The following is a 22,312-nucleotide window of genomic DNA, read 5'->3' as shown; positions in this document are numbered from 1 at the left end:
CCCGTGCACTGTCTGTTCTCTTGGTTCTCAGGAGGTTGGCTCTGACCTGGAGGATGCGAAGTACCAGTATGCAGAGCCTCGTCTCTCAATCTATGGGCGATCCGCTGAGGAGTGGCACAAGCTAGCCAGCTGGTTCAACAGGCATCGGGTCTATTCCCCCAATATGAAATGGATGATCCAAGTACCTAGGATTTAGTATGTGCTGTGGTTCTGAGAGCACTGTGCTTTATAGTGTGCTGTAACTTACTCTTTTACTTGAAGGGATTATGGGAAGAGCAGGCCATGTTCCTCTGCTAGTGGTTAATCCCTGTCTCTGTCCACAGTGATGTGTTCAGATCTCAGAAATTCCTCCCACACTTTGGGAAGATGTTGGAAAATATCTTTGTTCCTGTGTTTGAGGCAACTGTAAATCCTCAAACCCACAAGGAGCTGAGTGTCTTTCTACGCCATGTGAGTGTTACCTGATGATGTTGTCAGGGTGTGGTGAGCTGTGATGTTCCTGTTTGTGCACAAGAAATAGGGCATTGGCTTTGCCTGACATGAAACATGTCATCAGTGGGTTTGCAGCTCTTCTGCCACATTCTGGGAAAGGATGTACGCCCAGAAGTGCTGTAAGGAAGAGGTCAGGCTCTGGGCTGCTGGGGGACTGTAAGAAATGCTGTCCACTTACCTCCTGGAGAAGTGGTTTAATGTGAGCTTTCTTTCTACCCCTTGATAGAGCTAAGGGGTTTATGAGGAGCAAGGTCTGCAACCTCACTCCTCAATTCTGCTCCTGGGTAGGGCAGGGGTGTGGGTTACAGCCAAGCAATGGTAAGCTGCAGTGGGGCAGGTTGAGGCAGCCTATCTGGGCACGATGAAGTAGGGAGCTTTGAGATACAGCTTTTTTTGTTACTTTGCCAAGCAGATCACTGGATTTGACAGCGTGGATGATGAATCCAAGCACAGCGGACATATGTTCTCCACTAAAAGTCCAAAACCAGAGCAGTGGACTTCTGAGAAGAACCCATCCTATACCTACTATATATACTATATGTATGCCAACATCCTGGTGCTTAACAACCTACGCAGGTGAGGCCCAGGATCTGCTAAGAGACCTGCCTGATGGACTGGCAGAAGGTGGCAGAGGCCCTCCTTGCTCTGCCACCAGCGTAGTTTGGAGCTTCATGTCCCAGAGCAATTTCCAAACACTCCTCAGTAGCAAATGTGATGGACTAGGGTATAAAAACATTAGGATTGCAGAGATGTGTTCATTGCATGCACAGCGAAGAAAGAACAAGTAATGTGCTCTTAGGTCAAGTTGGGTTATTATGGGACACACTGGCAGGGGCTGAGCTGGACCTGAAGTCAAGGGATATTGCAGCACATGCCACCTAACCCTGTTTACCTGCTCTGAGTCCTCCTTCCATGTGCTTAGGCAGCGTGGTATGAACACGTTCCTCTTCCGTCCACACTGTGGGGAAGCTGGGGCCATCACACATCTGCTTGCAGCCTTCATGACAGCAGACAACATCTCCCATGGTCTCAACCTCAAGAAGGTGAGTGGAATAGGCTGCCACAGAACAGGCCAGGAGTGGCAGAGGAGAACGTGTTCACAGCTGATCCTCTGCTTTCAACTGACAGAAGACAGCCTGGCTTCAGGCAGATATTGCACGATTCCCTGGGTTTTCCCAGGTGTGTTTGGGGGTGCGGTTGTGAAATGTATTTACATTTCCCAAGGATTCAGCATTACAGACCTGTAATTGGATAAATCTGTATCTTTGGAATCAGTTGAGGTCTAAAATCATCCAGATTTCAACTCTATTGGTCTCTCATGCTCCCATGTAGGCTGCTAGCTTGCCTACATGTTCTTTTGCGTGACTCAAGCACCGTGCATCCGACTCTTGGCTGAGGAGCTGTGTTGATCTGAGGTGTGAGCCTGAAGAGGTGGAGGTCACAGCAGCTTTATCTAATAACCTGACAACTCTGCTCTCCTTTGCAGAGCCCAGTGTTGCAGTATCTATACTTCCTCGCCCAAATTCCCATTGCTATGTCCCCGCTCAGCAACAACAGCCTCTTCCTGGAATACGCTAAGAATCCACTGCCTGACTTCCACCAGAAGGGCCTCATGGTGTCCCTTTCTACAGATGACCCCATGCAGTTTCATTTTACCAAGGTACTGTGTCAGCTCAGCACCTCTCCCTGTCTGAACAGCGGCAGGAGAGCAGGGGCCCGGCTTGTCAGTGGAGCCAGCGGTGTTTGCGGAGGGCCTGGCCTCAGGGGCTGGCTCTGGGCCGGCAGAAGCAGCTGGCCTCTAACACCGCCTCTGGCTGCAGGAGCCCTTGATGGAGGAGTACGCCATCGCTGCCCAGGTCTTCAAGCTCAGCACCTGCGACATGTGCGAGATCGCCAGGAACAGCGTCCTGCAGTGCGGCCTGTCCCACCAGGTAGGTGCCTCTTGGGGGGGGGGGGGGCGGGCCGGGCCCCGCGGCGGCTGCCGGGGCTTCCCCCGGGGGGGGCTGCGAGCGGGGGGCCGCCGCCAGCGGTGCCCGGCCTCGTGCTCGGCAGGAGAAGGCCAAGTTCCTGGGGGAGAGCTACCAGGAGGAGGGGCCGCAAGGCAACGACATCCGGAAGACAAACGTGGCTCAGATCCGCATGGCCTACCGCTACGAGACCTGGTGCTACGAGCTCAACCTCATCGCCGAGGGCCTCAAGGCCGAGTAGGAGCACGGACGGGCGGCGGCGGCGGCGGGGCCTCGGGGCCGGGCCCCTGCGGACTGCGGCGGGACCTGGGGCGGGGGGGGGCTCAGCGGCAGCCGCCGGGCATTAAACGGCGTCAGCCAGAGCTGGAACGGCCTCAGGGGAGCGGGGCGGGGAGAGGGGCGGGGAGCGGGGCGGGCCGGGGCTGCGGGCTCCGGACGGGCGGGTGCGTGCGGGGCCGGCGGGCGGCACGGGCCGGGCCGGGGCTCGCCCCGCACCGCGCGGGCACCCGGCCGCGGAGGCGGGCAGGGGCCGTGGTGCCCGGCCGGGGCCTCGCCGCGGGGCGGGGGCGGGGGGGGGCAGCGAACGAGCGGGAGCCGAGCCCGGCGGGGAGGCGGCCGGGCCTGCCCCGGCCCTCGCAGAGCGTCCCTGCGGGGCTCGGCCGCGGCCCGAAGCGGTCGGGCGGCGCCGGTGCCTCCGCTCCTCCGCCTCGCTGAGGGACCCCAGCGGCCGTCGGGGCCCCTCCCGGCCGCGCTCTCCGCGCAGCGCCGGGCTCCGGCCGCTGCCGGGCCCCCACCCCCCGGCCGAGCGCCGCCCGAGCCGGCGCCGTGGGGAGCGCCCGGCCCCTGCCCCTGCCCGGAACAGGAGGGGGGCGGGGAGCAGCCGCCGGGCGAGCCGGGGCCGTGTCCGGGGGAGCCGGGAAGGGACGGCCCCGGGGGGCTGGGCCGATGGAGGCGCGGGGCCCGCAGCCCCGCCGCGTCCCCGCGTTTCTCTGCAGCGGCCGAGCGGCCGTCCCGTCGGGAGAATTGCCCGCCGTCTGAGCGTTTAGAAAATAAAAATTCCCGCAGCGATAATCCTGTGGTGAGAGAAGAAAAGGGCCCCAAAAGGCTCCTGGGCGGCCTGTCCTAAAAAATACATCCCTGGCTGCGTGTCCCGGTTTGTCACGGGGGGGGGGGGAAACGCAGAGAACGTGCGGGGATGCCGGGTGTGTGCTGGGGGGGATTCATCGGGGCTGTGCCTTACACAGCGCTGCTGCCTGAAGCGGCTGCAGGAGCTGCCCCGGAGCGCGGAGCCGTGGTGCTGTGCGCGGGTCTCCGTCCCCGTCCGGACGCGGCTCCCGAGGCTCCGTGGCGCTGGTGCTCTGGGGACGCGGTCCCCGGCTGCGTGTCCGGGAGGTTTCCCCGCGCTGTCCTCAGCCCGCGCCCTGCGAGCCTCGCAGCGCAGCTGCTGGGATGTTCCCAAAGCGATGAGCGGCGGCCCCGGCCCCAGGCAGCTCACCTGCGGTGGCCTTTGTAAGGCGAAGGTGTTTGTGGCTTTAGGCTGGTATCAGCTGGGGGGAGTTAGGTACTCGGACCTGAGAGCCGGAGGGAGTCACTCTGCTGACAGAATCTCACTTTTGAGAGCTGCACCAAGACATTGCAGCAGGATCACTCGTGTTTGGGTTTAATTTTCTCTCTGTCCCCCCTTGGTTCTGAGTTCTTACATGAAGCTGCACTGTTTCTGCGGCACGTAGGCAGTCTGTGGTGTCATGTCCCAGACAACTCCAGTTTCCAGTATTGCGAACCTGAGTGTTTAGCTACCATAAGTCAGGTTAAAAAAAAAAAGCAAGCCTTTAAAAAAGTAGTGCAGGTTGTCTGTATGTCCTCTGCTGCGGAAGCCTTTACAGCTTATATGTTTAGACTTTTTTTTTTTTTTTAGCATGGGTAGAAACTTACTTTCAAGAAACGGAATTTCATCCGTTCAGAAAAACAGTGGAAATTGAGAGTCAGGCATGTCTTTCTTGCCTATATAAAAGTCTTAGGACCCATGACAGTGGTCAGACTTAATCTCCTTTGGCCACATAGTTAAGATTAGCATCACACTTGCTGTGTTTGGCATCTGTGCTGTACGTTGCCAGGTATTTGATAAGATGGGACTCCATTCCATGGCACGATATGCAGAAGCTTCAAATAAGTTAATAACTTAAGTTGCTTTGAATGGAGGTGGAAATGACTAAGCATGCCACATTCCTGAAGCATTACTTATTTTGATATGAAATCGGCTTGTTTGGTACTGCCCACATCGTTCAGGCATCAACGTGACAGTTTTGTTCAGAAATGCTTCGGGTTTGTTCTGGAGCTGAACAGAATGCGAGTAGCTGAGAACTCTGGAAGGGATCCTTGCTGCCATGCTGACTGCCCCCTCATGCCCCCAGGACAGCTGTAGCCTTCTGAAGACCAGAAGCTGTCTTGTACTTGGCTACCAACGCTGGAAACTTAATGACAAGGCAATCTGTTGTCTTAGGTGATTTAGAACTGCATAAAAGGTGCAAAAGATTGCTTCAGAACTTGCCAAATCAGTGATTTGCTTGTTCTCGCGCCTGTTGTTCAGCAGGATAAGGTAAGGTGGTGTGTTAGTGTCTTTGTTTAGCTAATTACCTGCCAGCATAATTATAGTGAGGGGGTTTGCAGGGAACCAGTAGCACCAGCAGCTGGTGGGCTTGACTTTGGCATTTATTCTTGGACAGTGCTGGCACCATTCTTTCCTTGAACGTTTGGTTTCAGGAAACTGGATTGTCTTGAGACTGTGTGGAAAATGTGTAGCACCCTCTCTGGCTTTCTGAGTTGGAAAAAGAGTAAGGGCTGCCTATCACGTGGTGTGAATGTGCCTTTATTCCTCCGCTTTGGATAAAGAGGTGGAAGCTATCTTCAGACAGCATGGATCTGAGAGGCACTCTTGGGGAGAAATGTGTGATACTTCTGGCATGTTTTGTTTAGAAATGATTTCATGTCCCTTCGTCCGTGGCAAAGGGACATGAAATCATTTAATTTCCTTGAGTTTGGACCCTGGGCATCCCCAGCTGTGTTTTGTTCCTGTTGCAATGTTCTGTTTGATTTTTAAGCCACTGAGACCTCTAGTTCCTTCTGTTAGCCCTCCCTGATGTGTGCTACAGAAGCAGGCTTTGTGGGATGTGTGCTGTGAAAGTCTGTCTTGAACGTGTGTTTTGGGGAGGAATGTTTATCAGCAATTGGCCAGAGTGCAGCTGAGAGCTTCTGGTGATGTGTGTGGCTGGAGCGTAGCTGATGGTGGTTTTCTTCTTTTTGTCCTCAGGTTGTTATAACAGGCAGTCCCTGCAGCTCTGATACCGGGGTTCCTGGAGACCGCTGGGTGCTTTGGAGTCTCATGCCAGCTTGGTACATGCAGGGCACAGGTGAACCCGAGCAAGGCCGGAGATGGGGTGTTTGTAAGCAGGTCAGCACTTACCATGCACCCGACAGGGACTGCTGATGGTAGCTTCTCCCGCTCTGCTGTGCAGACCCTCTCCCGGAGCCACTGCCGCAACATCAAACAGAAGATCTCCCAGTGGGAAGGGAGGACACGAGGGTGCTCCAGCAAAGAGAAAGAGCACCTGAAGGACTTTGGAGTAAAATACGATCCAGGCTGTGATGTTCTATCCAAAGTGAAGCCAGAACATACAGAGAAGGGCAGAAAGGCTGGGTCTAAAGATCCAAAGAACTTGGGCTTGGACTTCAGGGAAAATGCAGGGAGCTGCTTGCAGACTGATGACCATGATGACCTCAAGTCCTCTGCATGCAGCCTAGCTTCCCAAGCCCAGGAGAATGGAGAGTGGCAAGCAGGCTTCCTGGACCCGGGGGCAGTGCCTTCCCCAGGCAGCTTCTACGCCTTGCAGGGGCTGTGGAGGAGAGCAGATGCCTTTCTGCCTGGCAAAGCCCCACCAGTTCCCTTGGACCTGGAGAGGAAGCAAGGGAGCTGTGGCTCCACAGGAAGAGAACTTAGAGCTGAAGAAGTGGACTCGTTCTGTAGAGCAGAGAGGAGCATGAAAGACATTTATTCAGCGGCTGTGGGGCAAGAAGAGGAGCCAGCTGCTGTCCCACCACCTAAGCCCCGTAGGACTTTCCGCTATCTTGCAGAAAAGAGTGCAAGTGGCTACAGCAATGCTAGTGCTACCAAGGAAGCTTCACTGCAAAAGAAGCATGGAGATGACTCAGTGTCATCTTCCAACAATCTTGAGAAGACAACAGCCAGCAGGAGTATCAGAGGAAGAAGCCAGAGGTACATTGATTCATCTCTTCTGTATGAAACACGTTTCCTTAAATCAGTTTCTAGATGGGTGTGGTGGTTTTACTCAGGTGGGCAGCTGAGTTCTATCATGGCCGGTTTCTCTCACTCCCCCTCCTCAAAGAGGAAGGGGGAGAAAATACAACACAAAGAGCTCAAGGTTTGAGATAAGGATGATTTAATTAAAGGGAAATGGGAGAGGGGAAAAAAAAAAAAGCAAAGGCCGTGCGGAAGCACAGAGAGAAGAAAAAAAAAGCAGTTACTGTCTACTTCCCATCAATGGGCAATGTTCGGGCCACGTCCTGGGAAGCAGGGCCTCAATACGCATCATTGTTGTTCCTGAGGACAGATGCTTCCACTATGACAGCCCCCCTCCTACTCCTTTCCCTTTCCTACCTTTTATTGCTGAGTCCAGAGTGGAGCATCCATGTGCTTGATGTCCCCAAGGAGGATCAATCTGTGCAGACTGGAGACTATTACTCACAGGTACATGCATTTGTCTTTAGAAGATGTTTTGCTGGTTTTCCTCTAGGAAATCCTTTGAGTTTGAGGACATCCACGGCTTCCGCAACTGTACGGCAGCCACCAGCTCCCACAAACTTCGAGAAGAGACAAATGGCACTGCAGGACCCAGGCTCATCTACACACAGTCAGAAGACAATATCTATGAGGACATTATCTGTATGTGCCTGTGCTTCTGGGGGATTTGCTCACCTTATTTGGGGGTAGCTAAGCAGCTGAGGAGGGAGGAATTAAGAGGAGAATGCATTGAGGACCTGTCTAGCTCTGTGACTTTTATAATCTGGATTCCTTGTTGATGTTAATAGCTATCTGCCTGTGAATAACTGTGCAGAGTAACTCTCTGTGTCTAGTTTCAGATGTCATGGAAGGTTGCTAGAAATGGCCTGTGTTAAACAGATTTCTTTATTAGCTCTTGACACCCCCTGCTTGAGTGCTGCATAGAGATCCGTGTGAACACTGGCAAAATTAGCTTCTTTGCAACAGAGCTACTTTCTCTGCAGTGTTGGAAGTGTTCCATTTTGTTGAGTCTATGTACAGCTTGCCAAGTTGATGGTAATGGGTTAGAAGGATCTTTGTGTGTTAGAAACCTAATTCATCTCAAAACACATCTCTCTTCAAACCCTGTTCAAACTTGGCAGACAACTGCACAGACTTGTCCTAATCATTTTCCTTGCAAGAAATCAGAACTTTGTCTTCCTCCATAAATCCTCTGTCCCAGGTCCTACAAAAGAGAACCCCTATGAAGATACCAGAGTGATGCCTTTACCCCTGTGGAAGATCCCATCTGTCTGGAAGTTACCACCCTCCCGAAGCACTAGGAGGGCTCCCAAGGTAGGGGATTAAACTGTCATGTTTGGAGAGCCGTCCTCACAAGGGCCCCATTTTGTGCTCCTCCCCTGCTCTAATTCCCCAGTGATATGTAACTGTTTTTCATATCCGTTTATTGTTGTTTTTAATGTAAATGGTAATGAATAGTCATGGCAGTAACAATTGATAAAGCTGTTAAGGAGCAAAAGAATAGGAACAAGAGGGTGTTTAGGAGATATTTCAGTGTACAGGATGGGGGTGGGAGGGAGAGCTTGGTAGAGCAGGACATTGCAGAAAATTTATAATTTGTAATCTCTTCTTTGGCTCTGAACTTGGACCAAAGCTTAATCCCATGCTTAACCATCTCTTTCAATATTATTTTCTAGCTTCCCCCAAAACCTTCCTTCTTGAGTCGCAAAACTCTTGAGCTGCAGCCCTCCCTAACAAATTTGCAAGGAAAAACGGTGAAGGACACAACATTGCCTGTCACATTGACTGAGTGGAAGCTGTTCCGAGCAGCAGAGGCTGCTAGCAGGAGAAAGAACTTGCCCTGGGTAAGATTTAAACTTGAAACATTACTTCTTGCATTGCATTTGAAACTCTTGCTGCTTTGTCTAGCACCTCTACATGCTTCGTAAGCAGTCATGGAGCTGTGTGTCAGTCAGGTGAATGTTGATTAGTACTGCTGTATGTGTGGACAAATGACCCCCTTGAACCATTTCCCATCCAAGTAGTAGGGCAGATACTGGGAGATCAAAAAACAGAGGTTCTAGCTAGGCCAGTGGTAGTTTTGTTGGCCAATAATTTGCAAATGGGATAATGGGTCAACGAGATCAGTGCTGTATGTGAATGTCAGCTGTTCGTAGTGCTTTGTCCTTTAAGGCTTGTTCCCAATGCTTCCATGAAGTGTGATGATGCTTGTTTTGTGGTGCAGGAATGCAGGGAAACTCTGAGCTAAAGGGCCAGCCCTGTACAATTCTGTTTGAGTGTACTTTGCTCCCCGTGACTTTGCAGACTGACCCCCAGTGTTCTCCCTTCAGGAACTGAGTTATTAGGCAGCTGGCAGTGAGGTGCTGCTGTAGGGAGATGGCTGGGTCCTTGGTTATTTGTCATATTGACTTGTGGTTCTTGATTTCCACTGGGAACATACTTTTGTAGCCTTTTCATATGCTAAAGGTGAAGAGCAGCTTATTAGGGATAAGCCCATTTCACAAAGCCTTCCAACAGTTCTCCCCTCTGCTGATTCTGGTTGCTCCCTTCTGCCTGCGTGCCAGAGATGGATATGCTTCTGAGGCCAGAGTGAAAAAAGCCTGTAATCCATTTTTGCACTAGAGGATTAGGAGTGGTTGTAATTCTTATTTGATATGCTGGTAATCTTTCAAGATTCTGGTATTAGTTACCAGCGTGTAGAACGTGCTATAGAAGGACAGCTGCAGCTACTGCTGTGTGCTATATGTGTGACACTTGGTGCACAGGACTCAAATTCCAGTTGTAATGGCAAAAACTTGCTTTTGTCATGGGAAAATCATTTAACTTCTGCGGATCATTATTTCTTGAGCATATACACCCAATTTGCACAAGACTGTGAGGTAAAGTTGGACAGGTGCAAAGTACTTGTCAAATGTTAAGTGTTTTAGAATAGCAAGGAACTTTTACATGTGTTTTGTAAACAAACTGTAGGCTTGGAAAGTCAGGAAGGAGTTGGCATTGGCAAGATTATAAAAATGCTGTGATGAACAGTATCTTTCTTTTGGAGGGGGAAAATATAACATTCGCTAAAGCAAACCTACTTCAAAAATCTGGTAACAATTTACATGCAGGAAGCATACTTTGCTGTCAGGAAATTGAGCCAAGATTGCTCAAGAGATCAAGAAAAGGATTGGAGTCTAAAAAGAACTTTCTTATTGCTTAAGAAATGCATAGGTGCCTCAAACACACCCAGTATCTTTCGCTGATGACTCAATTGTACAAAAATCAGAAGAGAAACTGAAAATCTTTACCCCCCTCTACCACCCAGTGTAATTTAGAGGAGGCAGATTTTGGAAGAGAAGCACTGCCTCCTGCTGTGTGCTGTTTTCTTCCTTTCAGCCTCATGTCTGTCTAGTGCAGAACACTGCACTAGAACATAGATCTGAAAGAAAGAACCTAAGTATAGCTTGCTGAACTGGGGATAAAGGCTAGAGCTGAAAAACAGGTTCCTTGCTGAACATCTTCCTTTTTTTATGCAGTATTTGTGGTGACAAATGACTGTACCACACCCTGCTATGTTCAGTAGGAGCATTTAATGAATCCTTCACTTGAGACAAGAATGAACTTGACTTGCTGTCTACATTTTAAGTAATTCCTTCACAATGAAGTGATAGCAGTCTTTGACATTCAGAATCGATGAGCCAAATTCAGCACTAGCAGGTGAGGATAGGAGTCCAGAGGAACCCATGTTACAGAAAACATTAGGACTTTGGTTTTAAGGCCTTTGTGACTAATGGAACGAGGGTTAGTAGCACTGACCTGGAGTGACAAATGCTGACACTTCCTCAGTTTCTGTAGCTTAGTCTCTTTTGGAGTGTGTTTGTTTCCCCAAATTTTTCTTCCAGTGGATTAGGTCTGTGGCATAGGCCCATTGTTCAGTCCTACTGTCTTTGTTCACCTGTGCAAAATGAAAGCACATAATCCATTCAATTTAGTAACCTACCCTAACATACAACTACAGCAGCAAATAAACAAAGCAAACAGACATTTAAAAAAGCTGCACTGGGAGAGCTTTGCTTTTCCCTGGTCTTGGAAAGAACTGGGGTGCTTGAGAGCATGTGAAGTTCAGAGTCCTTCATGATGGGGGGTTTTTAAGATACATCTGCAAGTACCTCTGCAAAAGAAACTGAGGTCTGATGCAAGACAATTTGCCACTTCTCATGTCTGTTTAGTAAGCAAAATATGACAATTTCCAGATTGTATGTACAGTTCCGTGTCAACTTTGAGTCGCGCTAACAGTAATCTCTCTCCTGCAGCAGAAACTGTGCTTGTTCATTATCCAGTAAGTTGTGCTAAAAGTACTCTAGCAAATGATCTCTGAGCCAGGGTTCCTGGCAGGACTTCAGCAGCCTTTCCTAAGTATTGTGGTGCTTCATGATAGCTCTATTGGTCTTCAGTCCTGTTGGCACCTAGACCTTTTTCTGGACCCTGATATTAACCTCTGCTTCTGCTTTGGATTTCAGTTGGTACTAAGAATACAGGAGATCTTTGATTCTAAGCGTGGAAAGAAGAGGGTGAAGTTGCTCAGTCCTGCTGGGAGAGTGACTCCAACAAAAGGTATGGGAGGTCTCCAGCACCATTCTCTTTGCTACATACTTGTTGAGTGGCACAATTCCTGTAGGTCTTGGGGTACTCTTAACAGGCCAGGCATCACCACCTCCTGCAGCTCGTGCTGGACTGACTCAACAGTGCTGAACCCTGTGTCTTCCAACTGAAATTCCTGGACTTTCAGCACCATTAGGACTGGGAACACTTTACTAACATAAGTTTAACTCTTAGGAGTGGAAGATTTTCCTGTAGTCTGTGCCTGAAGAGCTGGAGTAGTGGTTAAAAGTACTTCTTCAAAGAAACAGGGAAAACAAAAAGTCCCTGCAAAACTGCTTGGCCCAAGAACTCTCTGAGAGCTCCACTCTTCTCTTTTGTGCCTCTAAAATGGTATTATTGTTGCCTTCTGAATTACTAGCAGTGGTATGATTTTTCTTTATCGTATGTTCTGTTCAGCAACTCTGGTAACTTTTATAGCAGCATCAAATCACCACTTGGTTTCTGTTCTTTGCCGGTGTTTGGCTGATCTACATTCGGCTTACTGGAAACAGTGACTTCAATCAACTCTACTTCCTGAAATTTACTGTTTTAGCACGTTTGCAAGTAGCAGTTGTTCTTTGCTGATGCCTTGAGCAGGATAGATGAGCAGACCTGAGTGATGTTGATCTGATGAGTCTAAAGTTTTCTCTTTCCCAGGTTAGGGTGTTGCCCATCTTCCTTCTCCATGGCTAATAAGCGAAAACTATTTGTGTTTCAGGTGAAACCAGTGGGAATGAAAGTGATACGGAAAATCAGCCAAAAAGTGAGTGAATCACAGGGGCTGGTCCTGTCCCCATAGCTCTACACATTTGGCTAAGCTTCTAATGGGATAGGCACACTGACTTATCGTGGCTTCTGCCAAGACAGAGAAAGGGCACATCTGAGAGGTAGTGTGGCCAAGGCTGGGAGCTGTTGCCTTGATAAATCAACTTCTATTTCTTCCACTTCTCCTGAGCCTTTCAGGTTTAATGCCGTTAATCTGCTAATGGCTAGCAGTAAATTTATTTTTTGGGGTTGGTAGAATCACACTTATTAAAATATCTGTTGCAGTAAATTGTCTACAGATCACCGTTATTGATAACACTTGAGTTTATTTTCCCACTATTTCCTTCCCTTGGCTCTATTTTATATTTAAAGTGTTGTGAAATGCACTTTTCTGTGGGAAGAAGTCACTTGGTTGTTTGTCTGGTACCTTATTCCCAAGTTTGATCATAGGCCTAAACTGCAGACTTGAAATAACTACTTGGTCTTAACTGGTGTGTGAAGAACCAAACTGGTTTTAGTTTCTATTGCCTGTAAGGTTTGAATGTGAAATGGTAATGGTTTACCAGCAGCCATGATAAGGGACTTTGTCAAATCTAGTGAAAAGGGCCAGTGTAATTGTTTTGGGTGTTTCATTTACTTAGCAGAAAGCATTCAAAAGGCTTTAATGTGGAGCTGATATTGAAGTTTCACCTTTTTATGTTAAGGAGAGTAATAGAGAGTGAAAACTGTCTGCAGAAATACAGTGTCTGTCACTATCTGATACAGGAATTGTTTTAAGTGTCCATAATGTGTTAGGGTGCCTGGGCCATAGGAATTTCTTACATCAGTGTTACCTGTGCATGTGAGTCGGTCGAGACATCTCAGCCTGGAAGCTTGGTCTGTCTCTCTTAAATGGCCGTGCTGCTTTATGGGCTAGCTGCCTGAAGCTTGGCAACTACCGAATTGATGGTGCTGAGCTTTTCATGGCCTTTCCTTGTTGTTACTACTGTGTGATGTTCTGAGATGCATAGCCAAAATAAAAAAAAAAAACAAAGACAGGACAGGTGGAGAGTGTTTGTTATCAGGCAGAAGAGATTTGCAGAGTTGCTGCAATGCCATTGGTCCTGTAGCTGTGCACTTGACAAGTTGACACAGGAGTCCAAGGCCAATAGCATGTAGCAGTTCTGTGACATTAGGCGAATGTACCCATTTCTTTTCCTTTTTCTAAAGGTGATGGTGATTCCTATTCTGTGAACTGTAGGTGTCTGGCAGTAACGGTCACAGAATTGTTTTGGATTTGTTCCCTTCTTCAGGTCGACACAGGGGCCTGCTACTGGTGCAATCAGCCTCCAAGAGGAACCCACACTACCAGACACTGGAGAGAGATTTGATAGAGTTTCAGGAGCAGCAGCTGTTTGAGCTGTTTGTAGTGGTGTCACTGCACAAGAAGGCATCTGAGATAAAATACACACCACAAATCATACAGCAGTTTCCCAACAAGGTAAGAGCCGAGGGGAAACCTCCTCTTGAAACACACACACCCAGCAGCTGTTTATCTTTCCTCCCAGTGTGTGTCCATTCCTAAACTCTATACCAGTGAAGCTGGGCCAATGGTTAGGGTACAGGTTTGGGATATGAAGCACCTTGCTTTGTTACAAATGTATTGGTTATTGTTGGACATTCGTTTGAGTATCTTTCTCAATTCTCTATCAATGGGGAATCAAGTGATATTTTGGAGCTCAGGAAGATGGTTCAGAGGGGATTTGGTGCTTACAAAAACACTGGCCTTTTTTCTGGTATGGATACCACTATCGTGGCAGATTGCTTTGTTTCCTTGTCTGTGGGACCTTGATATGCCTTATATCTCTTTAACAAACTTTGACAACTAATACAGATGCAACTGCTTCTTGACTGTCCAACTATGTAAAGATCAGCTTTTAGGCACTATACTATGATTAACTACAGTATAGTGGGTAGGACTGTCTGGAAGTTGGGGCATATGGCAAATCTGTTTGAAGAGCTCAGAGCTGAGAGAATATAAAACCCAAGAGAGCTGGAAGACTGTTGAGAGGTCTTTTTAAACTGAAAATAATTGCCTCTGAGGCAGTTAATGAAAATAAATCTGTTCCGGCTAGCCAGTGTGCTTTTACCTGCATGCTTAATTCCCATTGGATGTTACAGGTTTGTCTTTTGTTGGAACTAGGAAGGTTCATACTGTTTTTGTCTGGAAAAACCATAAAGCCATACTATATTGTGCTACACTGCCAAGGCAGCCTGCAGGAGAGCAAAGGGAGTGCTGTGCTTTGTTCCCAAAGCTGGCATGACCTCATCCAGGTAGTTTGTGATTTATAAACAACGAGTAAAGCAGTTGGACTGATGATGTGCAGGGCTAGAAGCCCAGGGATTTTATGCTTGCTTACACTGTTCTGGAAAAACAAAAACAAAACAAAACAAACAAACAAAAAAAACACATTACAAGGACATGTCTAGTAACCTCCAAAACTGGAGGTGAATTATGGAAATTAAACTATTGTGAACTAGAACTTTTGAAACAAAGTTTCCTTCTGTCTGTCATTTGGGCTTAACCAAATGGGAGACAAAGTTGGTGTGTGTGATTCTGAATTATGACTCAGTGTACACATTAGCGTGAAGTGAAGAGGATGATATGTTGATGTTTTCTTCTGTGGTTCCAGATGGAACTGAATGTTCAGTTGTCAGAATCTAGGCTTGTATCTGCTGGCCTTCCACTGAAAACAGATCAGAACTAGTAATTCTAGCTGTGCTACCAGGAGTAATCCAGTGATTATTAAGAAATCTGAATGTTATCCAAACCTTGTTCATGTTATGTTGTCCAACAGCATAAGTGTTTTGTATGCAAATAACTTGAGTGTCAGATGTGAAAATGTTTTAAATTCACAAAATTAGTAAGGGACCATGGCCAGAAAGAGAGTGCACAGTCTTAATTGATGGGTAAAACTGAATGCCCATAAACATCTGCCAAAAGTGCGAACTTCAGGGTGTTAGAAGGAAGAAAGGAATGCAACCAGATTTGGCTTTTCCCTGGTGCAACCTCTCAGACTCTTCAACACTTCTGGGAAGGGCAGTACATTGTTCTTTCCCTGTTGTCTTAGCAGACAATCAGACCCAACTGTACTATGTGGCTGTTTAATGGCTTTTATATATTCACTGAAAATAATAATAATGATAAAAATTAGGGTTTATGTGTCTGCTGCTCAAATTTTGGTAGGTGACTTCATTGGGACAGTTTATTGTGTTGGGATTTTGCAGGACGTGTTATCCCATAGTTATGCAGCAGTGATTATTGAGGTATTTTCATTTACAGATGTCTTCTGTAACCTTGGTCATGGCCCTAAATCTTACTCAGTTCTTACCACATCCAGCTGGATAATTTTAAAAAAGTCCAATTAGCAGTTAAGTTGCAAGAGGGAAGTAGGTACGTGTTATAGTCAGGATGTGTTCTCCTATACTTGTGGATTAGCTATCTGATGGTTCAGCATTTGGAAGTGTCAGGAAGATGCTGTCCCCCGTTGTTTTAAATGCTGCAGCTGTGTACTGCACTTCAGTTACTTTAAATGTATGTTACCCCTCCAGCCTGAACATCCCTTCAGACAGTCAAAGGATACTGAAGAGAGGCTAAAGGTCATTCCCAAATTCTGCTTTCCAGATCCTAAAGACTGGTTTCCTGCATCACAACTTACAAGGTAAAGACTTGTTGCATACTGATGTCTGAAGTGGATAATGCTGAAAGCTCAGATATTTGCAAGTTCCCAGGACCAGAGGAACTGCAGACAAAGCCAGCTAAAATGGGAAAGGCTGAGTCCCTAAGTCCAGTGAAGGGGAAAAGTGAGATACAGAAGTGGACTCAGAAGTGCCATGTCTGCCTGAGCATCATCTTTTTATTATAAGAAGGAAGTTTGTAGTATCTGTTTAAGGCCTAGCTTGATGAGTCCACAGTCTGCAGGTGCCTTTACAGCTGAAGAGAGCCTGATGTAGCTTGGCTACCCACAGCAGAGGGGTCTTTGACATGACTAGAAGGAGGGATGGCATATAGTTTGTGTGGTGCACATATGACTTTGTTTGTCAGTCTTTTGTCTGAACTGCATAGTCAATTTAACTGTGACTGTTCTTTGTTTCCCCAGTGAAACGTTTTCTTTTGTTTTGACGGGTGAGGATGGCAGCCGCTGGTTTGGGTACTGCAAGAAGCTCCTGGTAAGCATTTGTGTATTGGATGTAGTGTAAAGAATGCACTGATAAATGCACAGTCAAGGGCAGATTGTGAATTGGCAGTAATTTCCCACGTAGGTTCTGTGGCTCCTGTGCTGCTGAGGTTACTAGTCATTTAATTGCATAAGGGATGGACCATGATGATGCCTGGTAATACAGTGAAGTGGGTTCCGGGTGTGAAAGCTCCTAGAACTAGTAATTGCTCAGGAATTCCGAGTCAGAATTGTAGAGGGAATTATGGCAGAAAGAATACTGTGTATCAAATAGATTGTAGGTGTTAGGTTCTTTATTGTATCCATGTTATCAACATAGCCATTCTTATTGCCTTTCAGCCAGAAGGGAAGGGGAAGCGCCTTCCTGAGGTATACTGCATTGTCAGCCGCCTAGGCTGCTTCAACCTCTTCTCCAAGGTGAGACGGGGACTTACTTCATGTCAGACATGAGTCTCTGACAACCTGCAAGCACCAAGAAGTAACTGGATGCTTCTGTCCAGTCTAGAATTGTTCAGCAATTGCAGTAAATCCTAGCAGTGTGGTGCTTCCTTGCTGTTTTTGTACTTTGATGGGGCAAATAAAATCATACTGGGGCTGGGACTTGTCAGCTGATATACTGACAACTACTTCTTCAGCAAATTATTGTCATGAAGTGGTTTCTAATACCTGGTATTACTGATGGTGCTCCCTTCATCCTCTTCCATGACTTGGAAATGGAAAATCAGTTTGTGAGCTGGGGGGAAAGCTCAGCTTGTTTTTCATAGCACAAAAAGGAGAGTAGATAAAGGAGGAAAACCCTAGAGAAAGCTCTTGCAAGTAAAGAGCAGCTATTGCAGGAGAGTACAGGGGCAAGTTGATGATGAAAGCTGATTTCTAATAATTGGAGCACTTGAGATTAAGATTGGAGGTATCTGTTACTATTTGATTGTTCAAACATTTGAGAGGAGCTTACATGAGAATCATACGCAAGGGGGAAAGAGGCTGTTAGTGTGTTGGACCCTTCAGGTGTAGCAGTGGAATGGCATACTCGAACATAGGCCTGTATCTCCGCTGGTTTACAAGCAGGCATTGAAACCGTCTGATTTATTTTCTTGCAGATTTTAGATGAAGTGGAGAAGAGGCGAGAGATGTCCCCAGCTCTAGTACACCCATTTATGCGTAGTGTAATGGAGGCGCCTTTCCCTGCTCCCGGGCGCACCATTGCTGTAAAGAGCTTCCTGCCAGGAGCAGGAAACGAGGTAACTGCATTCAGGACTGCCTTTCATGTGTTGTCTGGTGTCTCGGGGCCATCATGGAGTTTTGCAGATTGCACTGTAGAGTGACGCTGTCTGCAAATCTTCATTCTGATGATAATTTCCTAAAATCTGACTGGAGCTTGTCACAGAAACTAGCTTCCTGTTGAACCACACTGCAATAGAAGTGATTCACTGCTTTTTTTTAAAGGAAGAACTGATTGAGAGTCCTTTGTATTACTCTGACTTGGCTGTTGAGGTGACATGGGTTCAACCTGTGAGAATCCATCACTTCTACTTTCTGGTCAGGTCCCCCCTCATGCATTTGAACTCTGTGCTGTTCTCCCAGGTTATGGAACTCTGCCGTCCTTCAGATTCTCGACTTGAACATGTTGATTTTGAATGCCTGTTTAAATGCCTAAGTGTCTCTCACGTGATACGGGTCTTTGCCTCTCTCCTGCTGGAAAGGAGGGTGATCTTTGTTGCTGACAATTTAAGGTAAAATAATGAGACTGAGTAACTAGTTCTTCCTGAGAGATACTGCTTTTTCTCCTGTTTAGGTCTGTTTCATGTGCAAGGTTGTCTGACTTGCTGTAAATAATTTCATTTTAAAGCTTTTTTTTGTAGACTCTCCACAAAATGTTTACTTAAAATTTGGAGAATGCATGAGGAAATAAGTGAATGTGTCCTTTACCTCTTAGGTCTGGGTTGATGCTATTCCTAGCTCCCCATGACTGATTTCAAAAGTGGACGCATGGGGTTTCTGTTGATGCATAAACAATATATCTAAATTACAATTTTTTTGAGCATTTCTAACCTATGTCTGTAGCTGAGCACTGAAAGACACATTGACAATACACTCTATGCTTCTCTTACTTTTTTTTTTAGCACCCTGTCTAAATGTGGCCATGCTGCAGTTGCAATACTTTATCCCTTCACTTGGCAACACACATACATACCAGTCCTACCAACTTCTATGATTGATATTGTGTGCTCTCCGACCCCATTCTTAATTGGCATTCTCTCCTGCTCGTTACCACAGCTCCAGGACCTGCCTGTAGAAGAGGTGAGAACTGGTTGAAGCACAGTGGAGGGACAATTTCAGTGGTATTAGGCTGACCTCACTGGAGGAATCTCTGTGGATTCTGTCTTTAATATATAAGTCTTAAACCTTTCTGAGACAGTTTGTGACTTGTGAGATACATGTCAGGGTGTTCCATTGCTATTAAAGATAAAAAAATATTGACTATTCTTATAGGCAGGCTGGAGTTACGTGAAACTTGTGGTTTGTGTGTGACATCCCCTACCACTGGAGAGAAAAAATAAATAAAGAAATGGCAGCATATGTAGTTAAAAAAGTTAATGTGTTTTGTACATCTTTTCCCAGGTTCTGATTGTTGATCTTTGCACTGACAGGTTTTTGCAAGAGGTGAGTGAAATAACAGCACTAATCACTAATGTTTATGTGCCAAGAAAAGGCACCAACGAAAGGAGGTGTTAGCAAGAAATCAACAAAAGCTGGTTTTCATATGTAGACTCCAGTGGTTGAAGAAATCTCTTGCGTTCCCTTTTGATCACTAGAGAAGGAAACAAACTTACAACATCTTTGTTGTAAGATTGAGGTTTCATGAGATACAGAGAGAGCACTGAAGCCAAAGGTGCAGCTTACCTGAGCTGGATTTAGAAACAGATACCAGGATTCTTTTCTGCTTTCTGTCTGTCTTTCTGTGGACTTGTTCTCTACAGGGCTTTCTCCTCTCTCGTCTAGTTGGGGTATTTGTTTTCTTTGTTCTCCAGGAGTGATAGTCTGAGACAAATAATTACAGTTCACTTGCGATTCTCTGCTGGCCCCAAACTTTACCTAATGTGCTGGAGGTGCCTTCTACATCACTAGACAAGTCACTATAAACTTACTGGAGTATTACTAGTTCAGGAGGATATTTGCATCTCCTTTCCTTTGCCTTACTGTTCTGTTTCGCGTTGCTGCCTGCAAATGGAGAAAGGTATTAAAGGATTGTTTTCTCACTAGAATGTTGAGACTTGTCATATTTTTCGACAAACTTTTGTTGTTCTATCACAGTTTGTTTTATCGCTGGTCTAATGAGCATGACTCCATGTAGATGGTATGGTATACATTGTTCTGTATTGGTCATTTATGTATTGATTCTACATAGTCAGAAGGCACCGAGCAAATGTTTTTCATGTCTCTGACAACAAGACAAATGTATTGTCTCCACTGAGAACTATCATAGCATATATCATAGGGCAACTTCCCTCTAATTGTTTTAGGCATGTTATGAGTATTTTTTAGCAGTTCATGAAGAGAGGTTTCTGTCGAATAGATATAACAGAAAAGCTTTAATGGCCACTTTTCTGTTTAGGTATCAGATGAAGATGAGATCCTGCCTCATAAACTGCAGGCTGCACTTGTACAAATCCTGGAGGAACGAAATGAAATCTTGTCACATGAGCAGAGCTGCATACAAGGTAGGTTTATGGAAAAATGTTTTCACATCTTCAATTCTCTTCAGCTTCCACGTTGTTGCCATAAAAGTGTGCAAGTGGAAATAAGCATTAGGAAACCCATTTTATAAAGCTATTTTCCTGTGACCTTGCTGAGAACATCTTTATTTTGTATGTGTTATAAAGAAGTCTGCTGTCCTAATTGTTCCTCTTTTTATGATCAGTATATGTAGAGCTCTTGTTTTGCTTAGGCCAAGTGCATCATTTCCCACGCAAAGTTTTCTGTAATTTTCCTGAAGTGGCTGAGAGCAAGTTTTTCTTGAACTCGGAGCAGGTTTCTGTACTTTAGAAGATTATGTGACATTATTTTCAAAGTTGATCTTCCTTATAATGCTTCAAATAAATTAATGTGTAAAATCTGTAAATCTGTCTAATTTGTAAAATAATTAGATTGTTATGAGTTTACTGTTTATTAGATACTAGATACTTAACAGGGGAAAAGAAACTATGAATGCTTTCACTCTACTGATAAAGTTTCAAAATGGAACCTGTGCCAGCAGACAGTTGACATGGGAGAGAAATCTTAATATTTGAGCCAAGGGCTGCTCTGATATTGAACACTCATATGAAATTTCATAGTCTGAGACAGCCAGCCGAAAAAGCAACTGCTGCCCTTCTTTTAAAGAGGATTGTCCAAAGTGGTGAATGCAGAGTGAAATTTCTCCTCTGCTGAACTCTTTTGTCCTCCTCACAGGTGACATGCCTCTGAACTCCTTGGTCTCTGAAGCTTTTGTGCAGTTCTTTGTGGAGATTGTTGGTCACTACTCCCTGCACATGAACGTCACATTAAAAGGGGAGCGGGTGTTCCAGCGGGAACTGTTCCGTAAATCCCACGTGTCACGCAGTGTGCGTCATTTCCTGCACTTCTTCATGGAAACGCAGATGTTTGCAGGGTTCATACAGGATCGAGAACTAAGTAAGAATGTGGTCAAAGGTGAGGTTTGATTTTAACTTCTTGTTTTACAAACTCACTTTCAAAGTATAATGTCATATAACAGGATGAGGCCTTGGACAACCTAATCTGTTAGGTGGCATTCACCCCTGCCTGTGCCAGGGGGGTTGGAATGTGATGGGCTTTAAGGTCCCTTCCAACCCAAGCCATTCTATGATTTTATAACTTTTACTCTTAAAAAAGCCTTTTGTCCTGGCAGGTTTTCCCATTGGCATATGTAATAAAAGCCAGTTCAGTACCTAATGGTGGTGGTAGAGGGACAGTTGGACCAGATAGCCTTGAAGGTCTTTTCCAACCTTAACGATTATGATTCTAATAGCTCCATGCCCTTCTAATTACTCAGAGTTCATCTTCTTAAGCAAAGAATTTTTTTTCTGCCTCTCTTCTGAGGTCTTGATCCTGTAACTTACATTACATATATGATTTCCGTTTTGTAATGTTGTCATTGATGATACGAGATGCCATGTGCTGAGAGATGGAATACACTGACTGGCTGCACGCTATTTTTCTTCTTCAGGCCTTTTTGAGGTCCGTGCCTTAGAGTATTTGGAGAGTGTTACGGAGACTGAACCAACTGGAATGAACAAAATCCTTCGCAGTCTTGGTAAAGTCATAGCTTTGTTTTTTGTCCTTGTTCTTTTAAATAAATGTAGCTATTGAACAAGTCACAGAACGTTAGGGATTGGAAGGGACCTTGGAAGATCACCTAGTGCAGTCCCCCTGCCGGAGCAGGAACACGTCCAGGCGGGTTCGGGAGGTGCCCACCCGCTGGGCAGCCCGTGCCCGTTCTGTCACCTGCAGTAACCCTACGCAGGTCGGCTGGACGCGTTGGTTACCTCCTGTCCTTGCGTTCCTCCTGTCTTTAATTGCCTCTGCAGGGGCCACAAAACACCGTTGTAAGGCTTTTATTTCTAAGCTTCGGCAGCCCTAGGTGAGGTGTGCGGCCATCCTCAGCCCTCGGGGCTGTCTGACCGCGCAGCCTGGCCTTGCTTGGGGCTCCCCTCGGAGCCTGCTTTGGGGGGGGCGCGCTCTTGCCGGCAGCGGCGGCCCCCGACGCGCCTGCAGCCCTAACAGCGGCTTCGTTCTCTTTGTGTCCCCTCTGCAGGCAGCAAAATGAAGTTTCTCCAGAAGAAATGACCTCGCGCTGCTGCGGGACAGCAGAGCGGGGCCGGACTCCTCGCGTTTGGCTCCGGAGGGGCCGGGCTCTAATAGCAGCCGTGCCGCCA

General features: G+C 46.6%; 2 protein-coding genes across 3 annotated transcripts in view; both read left to right on the top strand.

The window, feature by feature from the left end:
- The window catches only part of AMPD1 (adenosine monophosphate deaminase 1), a 13,398-nt gene extending 7,490 nt beyond the window's left edge, over positions 1–5,908 (top strand). The window contains exons 9-16 of one of the 2 annotated variants that reach the window (XM_068659828.1): positions 32–195; positions 324–450; positions 905–1,068; positions 1,415–1,535; positions 1,979–2,152; positions 2,313–2,423; positions 2,545–2,696; positions 5,767–5,908. In XM_068659828.1, the coding sequence (XP_068515929.1) occupies positions 32–195; positions 324–450; positions 905–1,068; positions 1,415–1,535; positions 1,979–2,152; positions 2,313–2,423; positions 2,545–2,696; positions 5,767–5,776 (1,023 nt within the window). In that variant the 3' untranslated portion in view covers positions 5,777–5,908. Of the gene's footprint in view, positions 1–31; positions 196–323; positions 451–904; positions 1,069–1,414; positions 1,536–1,978; positions 2,153–2,312; positions 2,424–2,544; positions 2,822–5,766 lie in introns of those variants that run through there. The other variant, XM_068659829.1, reaches the window with a different exon arrangement.
- On the top strand, positions 5,908–22,312 carry DENND2C (DENN domain containing 2C). Its single transcript, XM_068659825.1, has 18 exons — positions 5,908–6,729; positions 7,268–7,416; positions 7,976–8,088; positions 8,451–8,618; positions 11,277–11,370; positions 12,116–12,160; positions 13,455–13,642; positions 15,754–15,863; positions 16,302–16,371; positions 16,719–16,796; positions 17,477–17,617; positions 17,961–18,109; positions 18,500–18,677; positions 18,999–19,040; positions 19,993–20,098; positions 20,829–21,068; positions 21,604–21,690; positions 22,192–22,312. Exons 1-18 carry the CDS (start codon positions 5,921–5,923, stop codon positions 22,221–22,223), a joined length of 2,799 nt encoding a protein of 932 aa, XP_068515926.1. The 5' UTR covers positions 5,908–5,920; the 3' UTR covers positions 22,224–22,312.

This window comes from Anas acuta, chromosome 24 (genome assembly GCF_963932015.1).
Source record: "Anas acuta chromosome 24, bAnaAcu1.1, whole genome shotgun sequence".
Classification (NCBI taxonomy): Eukaryota; Metazoa; Chordata; class Aves; order Anseriformes; family Anatidae; genus Anas; species Anas acuta.
Note: the sequence above shows the minus strand (reverse complement) of the source record. Positions and strands in the feature narration are given on the sequence as shown.

What these genes read in the sequence shown, in the direction of transcription:
- DENND2C (XM_068659825.1), top strand. Translation starts at nt 5,921, where the DNA reads ATGCACCCGACAGGGACTGCTGATGGTAGCTTCTCCCGCTCTGCTGTG. An exon ending in GCACTAGGAGGGCTCCCAAG is followed by an intron (nt 8,089 to 8,450) that starts GTAGGGGATTAA and finishes ATTATTTTCTAG; the next exon opens with CTTCCCCCAAAACCTTCCTT. An exon ending in TTTGTTGCTGACAATTTAAG is followed by an intron (nt 18,110 to 18,499) that starts GTAAAATAATGA and finishes TTTTTTTTTTAG; the next exon opens with CACCCTGTCTAAATGTGGCC.